Source organism: Pseudomyrmex gracilis, unplaced genomic scaffold (genome assembly GCF_002006095.1).
Source record: "Pseudomyrmex gracilis isolate BER0280 unplaced genomic scaffold, ASM200609v1 scaffold_465, whole genome shotgun sequence".
NCBI lineage: Eukaryota > Metazoa > Arthropoda > Insecta > Hymenoptera > Formicidae > Pseudomyrmex > Pseudomyrmex gracilis.
This window is the reverse complement of record NW_018021049.1, coordinates 63308-76830: the sequence shown is the minus strand read 5'-3', so window position 1 is coordinate 76830 and position 13523 is coordinate 63308. Positions and strand designations below refer to the sequence as shown.

The window sequence follows — 13523 nt, the reverse complement described above, 5'->3', positions numbered from 1 at the left end:
GATCGATTCGGGGTCGATGCGTCTGAGCGCGCTAGGATCGCGTAGGGTAGATCGCGGCGACCAATCAGGTCGCGAGGGGCGCTACATGCGACGCGATGCTCGCGCTCGGCGGCAGGACTCGCGGCTGCGAAGTTCAAAGCGAGTACCGGGCCCTTACTAGCGAAAATGTAAGCAGCGGATATGTTCAAGCGCAGAATTCCGCAAATGCACTAGCGATGCAGCATGCAGTAGCTTAGCAGGGTCGTAGTTGCAGGTTAGCAGCGGGGTGTGCAGCAGGCCTTTTCGAGGTGAAAGGGAAAGTTAAAGCTGTTTCCCTCGTCGGGTGTTCGCCTCGCTTCCTCGGCTTCTCAGCGCCAAGGTTCGCTGTCCTCCGCGTTGTCCTCTTTCTCGCCGCTTATTTCCGGAAACTCCCTCCTCTGGTCGTCGTGCGAGTGCCTAGCTGCGACTCCACGCACACCCTTCTCTCTCGTTTACTCTCGCCTTTACCCAGAATCGATGGTTCCTGATATCTCCTCCAGTAGTGTGTTCTCGATGTGGTGAGCAACTAAATCTAACGCACGCAAGCAAGCCCTGGAGGATCTTGGCGCTTCCCAGACGATTCGCACCCCCGGACTCCCGCGATCATGAGAGCTTTTTGTGGCGAGGGAGGAGCGGCGCGATTACCACGTCACAATATATATATGCATAAATATATACACACATACAGTTTCCGCTCAACATCCTGGAAACGGCTCGGAAAGCCTTGTATATTTCTTGGTTTTACTTTCAATGAGTTGTAAATCATTATTAAATATATAAATACTATATATATGACTCTTAAGTATACAGATTGAGTGTAAATCTTTTTGTAGCATAAGTTTAATACACTGAAACTTCATTTATTTTCCCACTCATGAAACATGAGCACTTCATTTATTTTCCTTTCAGAGGGGATCCCACCACTGCTGCGGATTAAAGGTGGTTTTCCATTACGATTGCAGTGTGATTGGCTGCTGCAAATCATGCCGTTTCCCGCGCCTCGTTTGTTCTGCTAAGTGCGAGAAGGGAGAATGAGAGAGAAGTAAGAATGGGAGATAGAGAAGAAACTAAGTGGGAATATAACTGAGAGATTTTATGGGAAGATAACCGAGTGAGAAGATAAGTGAGAGGGAAAATAAATGAAGTTTCAGTGTAACATTAAAGTTTAATGTATTATGATAATTAATATAAGCTCTTCTACTTTCATATTTTACAAGTTGTGCAATATATATTCTTATATTACATCATAACATTGATTGGCAGTAAAAATGAAAGCTTCGATGTGTTTACTGTAGACACTTTGATGCGCGACACGTTCTATGTTTCCCGCTCGTCTCACACATCGAGATTTCTATGTTGGTGACATCGCGATTCGTCGAATCAATTAACAACTATGCAATGTTTTTGTCTCTTGACATGAAATCTCATGTATTTTCCGATAGCTCGACAAAAAATGGACCTAAAATGTTAAATAAATATTTAGCTACTGAAAGCAATCTTGTTATAATATTAAACATTTTCAATATACAATTATATAATACAAATTTAAGTTTTTGAACTAATAAGTAATATTATTTTTTATTATTATTAAGTGATCTGCTATACTATCCTTGAGATGCCACTAATAGTGCGTTAGGTTCTTTAGATCTTCGCCTGTAGCCGTATATTCTACCATACACATTTTATTTTATATCTATTATTTTTAAATATGGATGTCTGACATTCTATGTCAGACAAGCTAAGGTTTGAACACATCTATTATTTATAGATGTGGATATTTGTGATATAGGATCCTGTCTATAGAAGTGTTGAGCTGAACTATACAGCTTAGTGCTTATTTTCTAATTGAAGTCATATGTACTTATTTTCTAATTGAACATATAAAATATAATAACAATTTTTTTATACTTTTAGAAATATTTTTTTTCTTTTTTAAATTTATTGTAATATGAAATATTTTTTAGGTAATATTATTATGTCAAACCGAGTATTCAGCATTCTATTAATTATATTAAGAATTAATATAATATTGAATAATCGGTGTGCTACTACTGGCGTCTCTTCCACGCGGGCCTCTTCTTTCACGCCGGCCTGCTTTTCCGCGCAAGATCATTATTTCACCTCGGCAAATCCGCTGATGGTACCAGCGGCCTCTGCAGCAGCCCGCTCTTCTTCTTCGTCTCCCTAAATCAGAAATTTTTAATAAAATATTATTTATTAATAAACAACAACAGCAGCTGCAGCAACAGTTGCAAATGCAACAACAATTGCAACAAGAAATGTTGCAATTGCAACAGCAGCAGCAGCAGAAGCAACAGCAGCACCAACAACAGCAACAGCAGCAACAGGAGCAGAACAATTTTACTAGTAAGTCATTTATTTAATATAACACAATTATTAGTTATTAAATATAATAATAGCAAATTTTTTATTAATAAATAATATTTTATTAAAAATTCTTGATTTAAGAAGACAAAAAAAAGGAGCGGTGCGTGCCCCCACCTCTTGCCTTTGGTGCTGGCTGGTTAAATCTTTCATCACTGGCATTACCGTGCTTCTTGATATACGCAAAATATAAAAATAAATTGTATTTAAAATAGCTCGTTTTTCGACTTTTTTTTTGCAGTTGCGCCAAGTTGTTTTGCATTACATATGTTGTAGTAAAAACCTTTCTGTAGTAAAAGAAATTGTTGTATTAAATCAATTTTTAATTTCTGTATCAAACTGCCGCATAAAAAATAATTTTATTATAGTTGGAGAGCAGCCGAGCCAACTGTTTTTGCATTAAATATTGTTTGTAATATGAAAAAAATTGTTTTTGTTACATCTCTATGTTCTAGTAATAAATATAATCTTACCAAAGTACATAGTTATGAACTTAGGATTAGTTATTAATAAATCGGTCGCCTAACAGGGAAGGCGATGGCACGGAAAGCCGGAGATTCCAGGTTCGACTCCTGGCCGAGGAGTTTTTTTCGCAATATTTTAAAATTTAGTTAGGGGGGTATTTGGGGTATTTCATATGTGAGATGCAAATCTAGCATCCCGTATGATTTTAAGAATTGAGATTTTCAATTCAAAAAATACTTGTAAAAATTTATAAGTATAATTCGTTACATGTATATATATATATATATGTACACNATTCAAAAAATACTTGTAAAAATTTATAAGTATAATTCGTTACATGTATATATATATATATATATGTACACGCTTAGTTTCCGCACAAACATCCTGCGAATGGCTCGTATCGGCCTTACATATTTCTGTTAGTTATTAATAATTACATAGAAAAAAATTAAAGCGTAGTCTTACTACAGTTATAAATTAATAATAAACAAGAAGAAGATTCTTCGGGCTCCGGAGTCTTTAAACAAATGAATGAAATAAATTTGGTTGTAGGAGCCGTTTGCAGGATGTTGTGCAAAGAATGTGCTTCAAAATATATATATGTATACACAAATATACGTCAAAATACTTTTTTTCCTCCATATAGGATGCTGGATTTGCATCACGTATATATAAATTTTTTTCGCAATATTTTAAAATTATTTAGGGGAGTATTTGGGTCCTTCATGTATACGTGATGCAAATCCAGCATCCTATATAAAGGAAAAAAATTATTTTGAAGTATATATGTGTATACATATATATATACTATATTTTCAAGCACATTTTCTGCACAACATCCTGCAAACAGCTCCTACAACCGAATTTATTTTATTCATTTGCTTAAAGACTCCGGAGCCCGAAGAATCTTCTTCTTGTTTATTATTACTTTAAATTTACGCTGGTGGAAGATGGCGTTATTATCTGATTAATATTCGATAGATGTGCTAAGTATTGCGAGACAAACTCCAAGTGCCTCGGTGGCCTAACAGGAAAAGCGACGGCCCGGAAAGCCGGAGATTCCAGGTTTGACTCCTGGCTGAAGAGTTTTTTTTCGTAATATTTTAAAATTATTTAGGGGAGTATTCGGGGTCCTTCATATATACGTGATGCTAATCCAGCATCCTATATAAAGGAAAAAAATTATTTCGACGTATATATGTGTATACATATATATATTTTCAAGCACATTCTCTGCACAACATCCTGCAAACGGCTCCTACAACCAAATTTATTTCATTCATTTGTTTACTATAGTTATGTTGTTGTTACACAATTATGTTGTATAATGTTTTTCACCAATAAAACAGGTTTTTAGAGAAAAAATGTTTTGTAGTATATAATAACGGAAAAAAGTTAAAGCATGGTTTTACTTTTGTCACAAGTATGTTAGTGTACAATGTATGATTGGAGAGTTCCCAAAAACGCGGTTTTACAATAATAAAGTTTATGAATGACAAATATACACATTTGATTTATTTTAATATTCTACATTTAACGATACATAGTCTTTTTCGCCAATCACGGATATCTCGAAAACCAGAAGAAATAGCTTGAAACTAATTTTGCAGATACCTTCAATCGGCTACTCTGCGATTTATGACAAAGAGTGAAAGTTAACAAATTGAATATTTCGAAAACGGTAAAACTTAGAGCAAAATGGTTTTTACATCTCAGTTTCTATTGGTTAGTTGCAAAATATCACACGGTAAAAATTTGATAATTTCTAGTATTTAAACAATTGATTGGTAATAACTAAAGTTAGAAAGTTCGAACTAAGCTGGTATTTTGCAGGTTGTTGCGCTAAGCATTATGGCGCAAACTGTTTTCTTCTATCTCTTTTAGTTTAAAAGTTATTAATTTTGCAACTAACTGTAATGGTAGCGACTTACTGGTGATACCTTACCGATCTTTGCGTAAGGTTTAAGAATAAGCTTCAACAGGTTAAGCTTTAACGGTAAATTTTAATACGTGATATGTAAAAATGCATTTGGACTGCCGAGATGTTTTTTGTTTGATGTCAATCGAGAAAACATTTTCATGCGTAACAAGAGGATAGCCGTAATTTATTTGTTCTACACATTTAAGATTCGTTACATTGTCGAAGTAATAGTATTTCTCTCAGTTCTGTAATTTTATTGGAATCGTAGTTTTGTTTAGCTGCAAGCTATGATGTTTGCGAAAACTTTTATTCTCGATTATGTGAAAAAAGAAAAATAAAATACACATTTAATAAATGTTAAAATTTCTACAATGTGTAAAGTATGCGTGTATTGTTATTCAAGAGATGTTTTTCTTATTCTGATATATATATATATATATATATATATACAGGGTGTCTGATAATGACCGTATAACCGCTTGTGTGTAGATAGAAGGAGTTATTCTGAGTCGAAAAGTTTTTTACCATTTTGCGAGATTCGCAATTTTTAACGAGATCTTTATACATAAATATTCCCGAATAAACGTGCAGCCACGTGCAAAATGATAGTTTGGAGACGTCATTTTTTCGCGCGCTCGTACACCGTACCAACGGAATGACAGGAACTAATAAGCAGCATATAATATTATTACACTCGCGCGTTTGTCGTAAATCGCGCGCGTTTGCGACAGAGAAGAAAGGACGCGACTTCTTTCCACAACACTTTATTATTATTTTACAACAGAAATACAAGAGAAAATTACGCGTAACAGAAATCGTCGAGGCGCGTCGTGACAGCTCCGAGCTTCGTCTCTTTCAAACAACGCCGGTCGCCCGGCAACAAAACAGTCGCGCCGAGCGCGCGCCGTTCGCGCGGCTCTCGCGACACATACGCGGTGTCCGCCGCGTAACACTTGTAACAATATACATAAAAAATCAATAACTGCCGACGACTAGCTAATGTGACGCGAAAATATAAACTTTGTACTTTTATAAGTGAAATAAATAAGTCTAATGTCAAGATAAGTTAAAACTGAGTTCTTTTATACTTTTGTAATTAGGTATTTACTTATTACTGTATAAATAATTATTTATTTACTTATTTTTTTATATTTCAAGGTTTACATAGAAGAAAACTTTTATTATTAGAAGAAATTAAATTTTTTTTTTATTCTTTATGGGATTTTTTAATATATAAATAAGTAAATAAATGAATAATCGTTATCGACATCTTTTTTTGATCATATAACCTATTTTTTTTTACTTACATAATTGTAATATCAAAATGTCGATATAATGATTATTATGTTATTTATGTACTTAGTTTATTTATAAAAAGAATTTCATGGAAAAAAGTTTGAAGTTACCGTTAACAAAGTGATTGAAGCTCGTCAAACAATAAAACCGAATAAACAGGCCGATGCGAGCAAACATACAAGACGTGTTTAATTCTTTATTGAAATCATAAACTTACAACAGACGAATCTTCATCAATGTAGGAACAGATACATGTAATGACAAAGGAATTATAACAATTTGTCATTACGTGTATCTGTTAATACACTGATAAAGATTTGTCAGTTGTAAATTTATGGTTTCAATAAAGAATTAAACACATTAGCATTTTGTATGTTTGCTCGCATCAGCCTGCTTATTTGATTTTATTTACCGTTGCAAATACTACTGTTGCACTGGTTTGCTTTTTGTTTCTGTTCTTGTCCTATTTTAAACAGAGAATTTTACAAATTTTATAATACACACGCAACATATTTATACATTTTGTACATGTGTATATATTTTATTATACATTTTGTTTTCCATACAAAAAATATTTACAATAATAATATTTGTAAAACATATTTTAAATATTGCTAAATAATATTCTTTTAACTACATAATGATCTTATTTGTAAAAATTTGAAGGAAACTATTTACCTATAAGTGTATTTTTNAAGAGTTTATTTTAATTTTCTTGCTGATACAAAGTGCGCTATCATTTCCTNACCACCTTTGAGGTAGATAGCATGGCGCATTTTTTTTATAGTGGTATTCTCAACAGGTCTAGTCCACTCTCATTATTTAATGCAAAAATTGTTCGAAGTGCGAACCTTGTTCTTGCAAACAAAGTTCAACCTTTCGAACAATATCACGCGTCGCACGGTGCGCCATCTCTGGAGTGATGGTGTTGAAGGCAGCGAGAATTGCTTTTTGTACTTCACCTTCCTCACCATCACGCCTGTTCGACTAGGTGTTTGATATGACCCCAAACGAAATAGTCGAGCACGTTAAGATCTGGCGACCGCACCAGCCAATCGATTGGGCCACCACAACCCATCTATTTGTCCGGATAACGCGCATCTAATACATCGCGTGCTCGACGCGAAAAATGAGCTGGTGCTCCGTCATGCTGAAATATCAGCTGTTGTCGCGTTCTCAGTGGCACGTTTTCTAGGAGCACGGGCAACGTGTTTTCCAAAAAATTGGCGTACAATTGTCCATTTAACCGTGACGGAAAAAAATAAGGACCGATTTGAAATAATATTATTTGACAGTGCTGGGAGAGAAAAGAGAATTATTTAATTCACAAAAAAAAATTCTCTACTCACGATTTGGTTCCCTATTATTCCTGTCCACACATTAATCGAATATCTGTATTGAAATGCACCTTGACGAACGGCGTGCGGGTTTTCCTCGCTCCATAATATAAAGTTACGCGAATTAAATACACCGTTTGGTGTAAAAGTCGCCTCGTCCGTCCATAAAATATAGTCGGGGAACAAAGGATTTTGCCGACATTGCGCGAGGAACNCTGTTTTGCCGATAATAAATAGTTCTTAAAAATAGTGTTACNTTTAAATGGAAACAATAATTACCTTCAGAAAAATAAATGCGCGGTTCTTCGTCTCCCGGAAGTAGTTGCTGCACTTTTTGTAAATGATACGGATGTAATCCGTTACGGCGGAGAGTACGATGCACAATATCTCGCAATAAGCCAAGGTCTCTGGCAACACGGCGTGTGCTGTTGCTTGAATTCTCTTTAAACTCTCTTAAAATTTGCTCTTCATTGTTTCTGTGAAGCTGCTCAGGTGATCCAACTTGTCCTCGGAGATTTGGTACACTTCCCGTTTGTCGTGCGCGGTGTACATATCTCAAAATAACATTATATGATGGGTGTCGCTCACGCATAGGAAAACGCTCCGCGTAAAGTGCAGCCGCTGCATTAGCATTTTGTCTGGCTTCACCATACAAGATGATCATGTCCGTGTATTCTTTAGTACTAAACATTTTATTTTTACAATATACTAGTGTACGCACGTTTAATGCTGCTGAACGACAGACAATGTTCTAAAACAAAAAACGAAAATAAAGATTCATTTGTTATTTATTTTGTTGATTTAAAAAAAACCAACAAAAAATATCATATAAAGAAGTGTCATACTGTACTATTGCACACACGATAGATGCTCCTAAGCAACAGAGAATGTAGTGGGAATAAAAAAGTCACCAAATTAATAACAAATGAGTCTTTATTTTCTTTTTTTGTTGTACAACATCCTCTGTCGTTCAGCAGCATCAAACGTGCGTACACTAGTATATCGTAAAAATAAAATGTTTAGTGCTGAGGAATACACGGACATGATCATCTTGTATATAAAATACCTATATATTGGATAATTTGTAAAGAAGGAAATTGAAAGCCTAGATTAAATACCATAGAACATTAAACATTTCAATGTTTTTATTTAACTTATGTCTAAACAAAGTCAATCTTTACACACAATTTTTATTTAAAAGACGAATAATATTTATATATTTATAATTTATATATTTATATTTTTTTCCGAGATTTACAGTCTTGGAAAAAGTAATATTATTGATGATGGTAAAACATTTCAAGATGCGTTATATTTTTGTAGGAATTATTACATATGAATGAACTGAAAGAATTCAAAAATGTTTTGAATATTGAAAGTTATTAGTATTATGTTTTATATATTTTTTTTTGTAAATTATGAAAGGAATCTACATTTTTCAGACATATAATCTCAAAATATTTAATTCATATTATGCGAAATTCAATTAATTAATATATTATATTCATATGATATGTTATATGAATTAAATACTTTCGGATTGTGCATCTGTAAAATGTAGATTCTTTTCGTGATTTACAAATTAAAAATATAGAAAAATTATTAATACTAATATATAGTTTATGTATATATTACATGTTTTTTAATATTCTAAAAACTTTCAAATTATCACAGTTAACTTATATTGAAAATTAATGCAAATATAATAATATGAATGCATCTTGAGATGTTTAACTCATCCTTATCAATAATATTATGTACTTTTTCCAAGACTTACAGTCTTGGAAAAGCATTTTGCGTTGTCATACGCTGCAAGCGCACAACGTGAAACGTTGCTTTCTACCTTCAGTGCTTGTTTGCATAGTAGGCTTGGGGGAAAGAAGACGGAACATAGTATGTCCGCACTCTTCCACGAGCCGAACAGCCGAGCGTGACATCACGCACACGGACGGCGCTTCTCGCTTGTGTGCGTGCCTCCACCACCTCGGTGCTCTTAGTGCTAGCCTGCCAGATCTTTCATCACTGCTCTGACACGGTAAGTCGAGACAATGTTTTGACCGAACGGTCAGGATATGCTCAAGACAACGCCTCGGCTGGAAGGATCGCTCTCAAGACACCGCTTCGAGAGCTCGGGAAAGGAACTAGTCTTGACTGCCGAAATCGGTCGGCTTATATACTCCGGAGCGGCCTACAGTGGTCCGTCCGGAGTCGGTGTGCGGTACGTGCTTGTTTGCGCGCCGTGTCACGCATCTGTGCCGTGTCGAACCAACACAGGTATTTGTTTGCAGTCCGTATTGCGCACACATGTGCGTGGTTTGCGCGCTCTTATATCTATAGGAAGGTATACGCAACTATAGAATTGAAATATATACAGAATTGTATAATTTAAAGAAGAATAATACAAATAACAAAACAGTACTAATAATGTGAAAAATATGAATAGTAATAATCAAACCGCGAATGTTTATGCAAATGCATATTCTTATAGGAAGTTGACAAAATTGTAGGATCTAGATTTATTGTGGGACCTAAATGTATTTTGTCACTGGAGAATTCTAGAAATGTAGGTTTTATTTTGCATATTTTACATATTACATATGTTTTGTATTACTGTATATTGTTTGTATAAATGCATTGATGTGTTGCATACGTGCATTTGATCGACAGTTTATCAAGCAAAAAGAAACGAAATAAATAAATTTTTGCAAATCGAACTGTCAGTCGCACTTGTATTTCCTTTATTGGCTTATAACTTATTTAGAAATTATTATTTAGAAATATAACGACAATTGTATCAGTCGTTTGTCTCAAACACGACTTTCGAAATTCAAATTACCGTCTTTGTTTTGATATTGTTTCCCTACTGTTATGATATTAAACTATATGCTGCTACAATAGTAAAGTGTCTTAGGTTTATCCTACATTAGTCGCAAGACGCAAACGCAAGTCGTAGATGTCGCAAAATCAACCAATCGTGTGATTGATTAAGTAATTTAATTAACGCGATTGGTTAATTTTGCGAATTAGTTAATTTTTTTAAATCTACGACTTGCGATTAATGTATAACAAGCCTTATGGTATCGCAAGTGATTTATATTATTTAGTTACATAAATCAATTGATTGTGGTAACAGCAAACTCGGATTTAAAAGTAAAATTTTAGAAAAATGCCTAAAGCAAAAAACTGCAAACGTGTAAAGATCTCCAACTGGATTGCAACTTTGGGAGATAATTGTATTACTGCAGAAGGAGAAGAAGTTAGGTGTAAAATATGTGATAAGCAAATTCGATGTGATAGGAAATCACAAATTCGACAACATTTAGATACAGGAATACATAAAAAAATGTTATAGATTATAATAAACATAATGTTAATAGGGAAAATCACAATCTACAAAATGCAGCAAGTTCATCAAGAAGAAATAATTTTTTTATGGATATGTGTCAAGCTATGGTGACTGTTAACATGCCTTGGAAGTGTCTCAACAATACAGTGTGGAGGAATTTCTTGAATACACAAATCAAGATATTCCAGATGAATTGACGCTTCGAAAACATTATTTGGATGAGTGCTACAATTTAGCCATTGAAAATATTCAAAACAATATTGGTGACAATAATATATGGATATCTGTGGATGAAACAACAGATGCGACTGGCCAATATATTGCAAATTTAATTGTAGGCAAGCTTTGCGAAAATGAAAAGACACAACCTCATTTGTTAGTTTCTCAGCAATTATCGAAAACAAATCATGCAAGTATTGCACGCTTTGTAAATTCCGTCAAGGACACTATGGCCAAATATAAGTGAAGAAAAGATATTGCTCCTCGTTACAGATGCCGCGGCATATACGTGAGTCGTTTGATAAGTTTGGTAAATTTCCATGAGATAGCGCTACAATCCATTTGATGACGCAACATCTCGAAAGATCCACTCTTCAGACTTTTTCAGGCCAAATTTCAGCCAGAAGAGACGCGTAGTTCACGTTCGGTAGTCATTTAAAGAGAGTGATTTAGCAGTTTCTACAAATATGAAAAAAAACGCGCCGCCCCACAAGTCGACCGTTGCAATAGCAAGACTACACGAATTGAGCTATGAATTAATTTCTCATCCACCTTATTCTCCGGATTTGGCTCCGTGTGACTTCTTTCTGTTCCCAAACTTAAAAACTTGGTTCGGTAAAAAGAAATTCTTGTCAAATGAGGAAGTCGTTGTCGCCGTCAATGAGTATTTGGCAGACTTTGAAACTACGCGTCCCTTCTGGCTGAAATTTGGCCTGAAGGGGTTTGAAGAGTGGATCTTTCGAGATGTCGCGTCATCAAATGGATTGTAGCGCTATCTCGTGGAAATTTACCAAACTTATCAAACGACCTACATATGTTGAAAGCTGGGAAACATTTAAATATATTTTTTCGAAATACGTTGCATGTAACATGTTTGGCGCACGGAATAAATAGAGTTGCAGAAGAGGTGCGACTTCAGTTTCCGGCAGTTAACAAGTTAATATCAAGTATTAAAAAAGTTTTCTTAAAAGCTCCATTACGCGTACAAACTTATAGAAATCGGTTTCAAAATCTTCCACTACTACCACAACCTGTTAACTACTACAACCTCTTAACAAGATGGGAAACGTGGTTGGAAGCAGCATTTTTTTATGCAATGTATTTCGAAAAAATCAAGGATATTATTGAATCTTTTAATAAAGAGGAAGCGTCATCAATTACAACAGCAAAAGAGGCAATGCAATGTAAATATTTGCAACAAAATTTGACATATATACAAACATATTTTCATATATTACCTGAGACAATGAAACAATTACAAACACTGAGTTTACCTCTAACTCATTCAATGAATCTAGTGACGTTATTCACAATATGGAAAATATACCTGGCAGTTGTGAACAAAAGGTAAAATCTGAATGACATTGTAATATTCTAACTTTAAAAATTGTATAATAAAACTTAATATCACATTTTAAACATAATTCATTTTTTCCAGGTCAATTAAAAATTTCAAGCTGTATTGCAAAAAAATGTTAAATTCAGCATATTATCCAAAATTAGTGATATTTTGAAAGGTGTAAATTGTGAAGGGCCACAAGGAATTCCGCAACAGTATTGGTGCAAATATAAAGATGCTCTTATAACGTCATGTGACGTAGGGAGATCGTTTTCCGCATATAAATTAATGTTAACCGACAAGAGGCACAGTTTTACAACCAACAATGTAGAAAAAATTATTATAACTTACTGTAGTTTGAACTACACTAAATAAATTTTGCCGCATATATATATATATATATATATATATATATATATATGTAACGGTTCTACTTTTTCGGGAGAAAATATTCCGTTGTTTTATATCTTTTAATTGTGCGGAGTAGCTCGTCGGATTCCAGGAACAGGTAAGAAAATGAGTGAACCCGGTGATTATAATAACGAGTTACATTTATTCAATTAAAACAAAAGAAACAACAAATAAAAATAATATGTACAAGAAAATAGTTGAATAAACGGAAGAATCTACGACACGGTGCTTCTCGGAATCATGCGTGAGACAGTCACGTGTTCGGTCGGTTCGTTCGGTCCTCCGGAGAGGAATATATACAAAAAAAACAAAATGCAATGTAAATGTTACCGTAGATCGAAGACTTAACGGTGCGGTGTTTCTCGGAACGGTAGGCGAGAAAGTCACGGTCTTATTCGGTCGGCCCGACGGAGAATCGGAAGATTCTCCCGGAGCGGAGCGGATGCCGGTGTACCGGGCGGAGAATCGGGAGATTCCCCCGGGGCGCAGCGGATGCCAGTCTATCTGGTGGAGAATGCTAGATTCCCCCGGAGCGGAGCGGATGCCGGATTACCCGGCGGAGAATCGGAAGATTCCCCCGGCGCGGATCGCAAGCCGATTTACCCGGCGGAGAATACAAGATTCCCCCTAGAGCGGAGCGGATGCCGGTTTGCCCGGCGGAGAATACACGATTCCCCCTGGAGCGAAACGGATGCCGGTTTACCCGGCGGAGAATACAAGATTCCCCCTGGAGCGGAGCGGAACGGTTGCCGGTTTTCCCGGCGGAGAATCCAAGATTCCCCC

General features: G+C 35.3%; 1 protein-coding gene across 1 annotated transcript in view; it reads left to right on the top strand.

Moving 5' to 3' along the window:
• The window catches only part of LOC109860761 (UPF0746 protein DDB_G0281095-like), a 17265-nt gene extending 6028 nt beyond the window's left edge, over positions 1-11237 (top strand). The window contains exons 2-3 of the mRNA XM_020440043.1: positions 2253-2385; positions 10903-11237. Coding sequence (XP_020295632.1) covers positions 2253-2385; positions 10903-11237 — 468 coding nt within the window. The remainder of the gene's footprint in view (positions 1-2252; positions 2386-10902) is intronic.
• The last annotated feature ends 2286 nt before the right edge of the window (positions 11238-13523 follow it).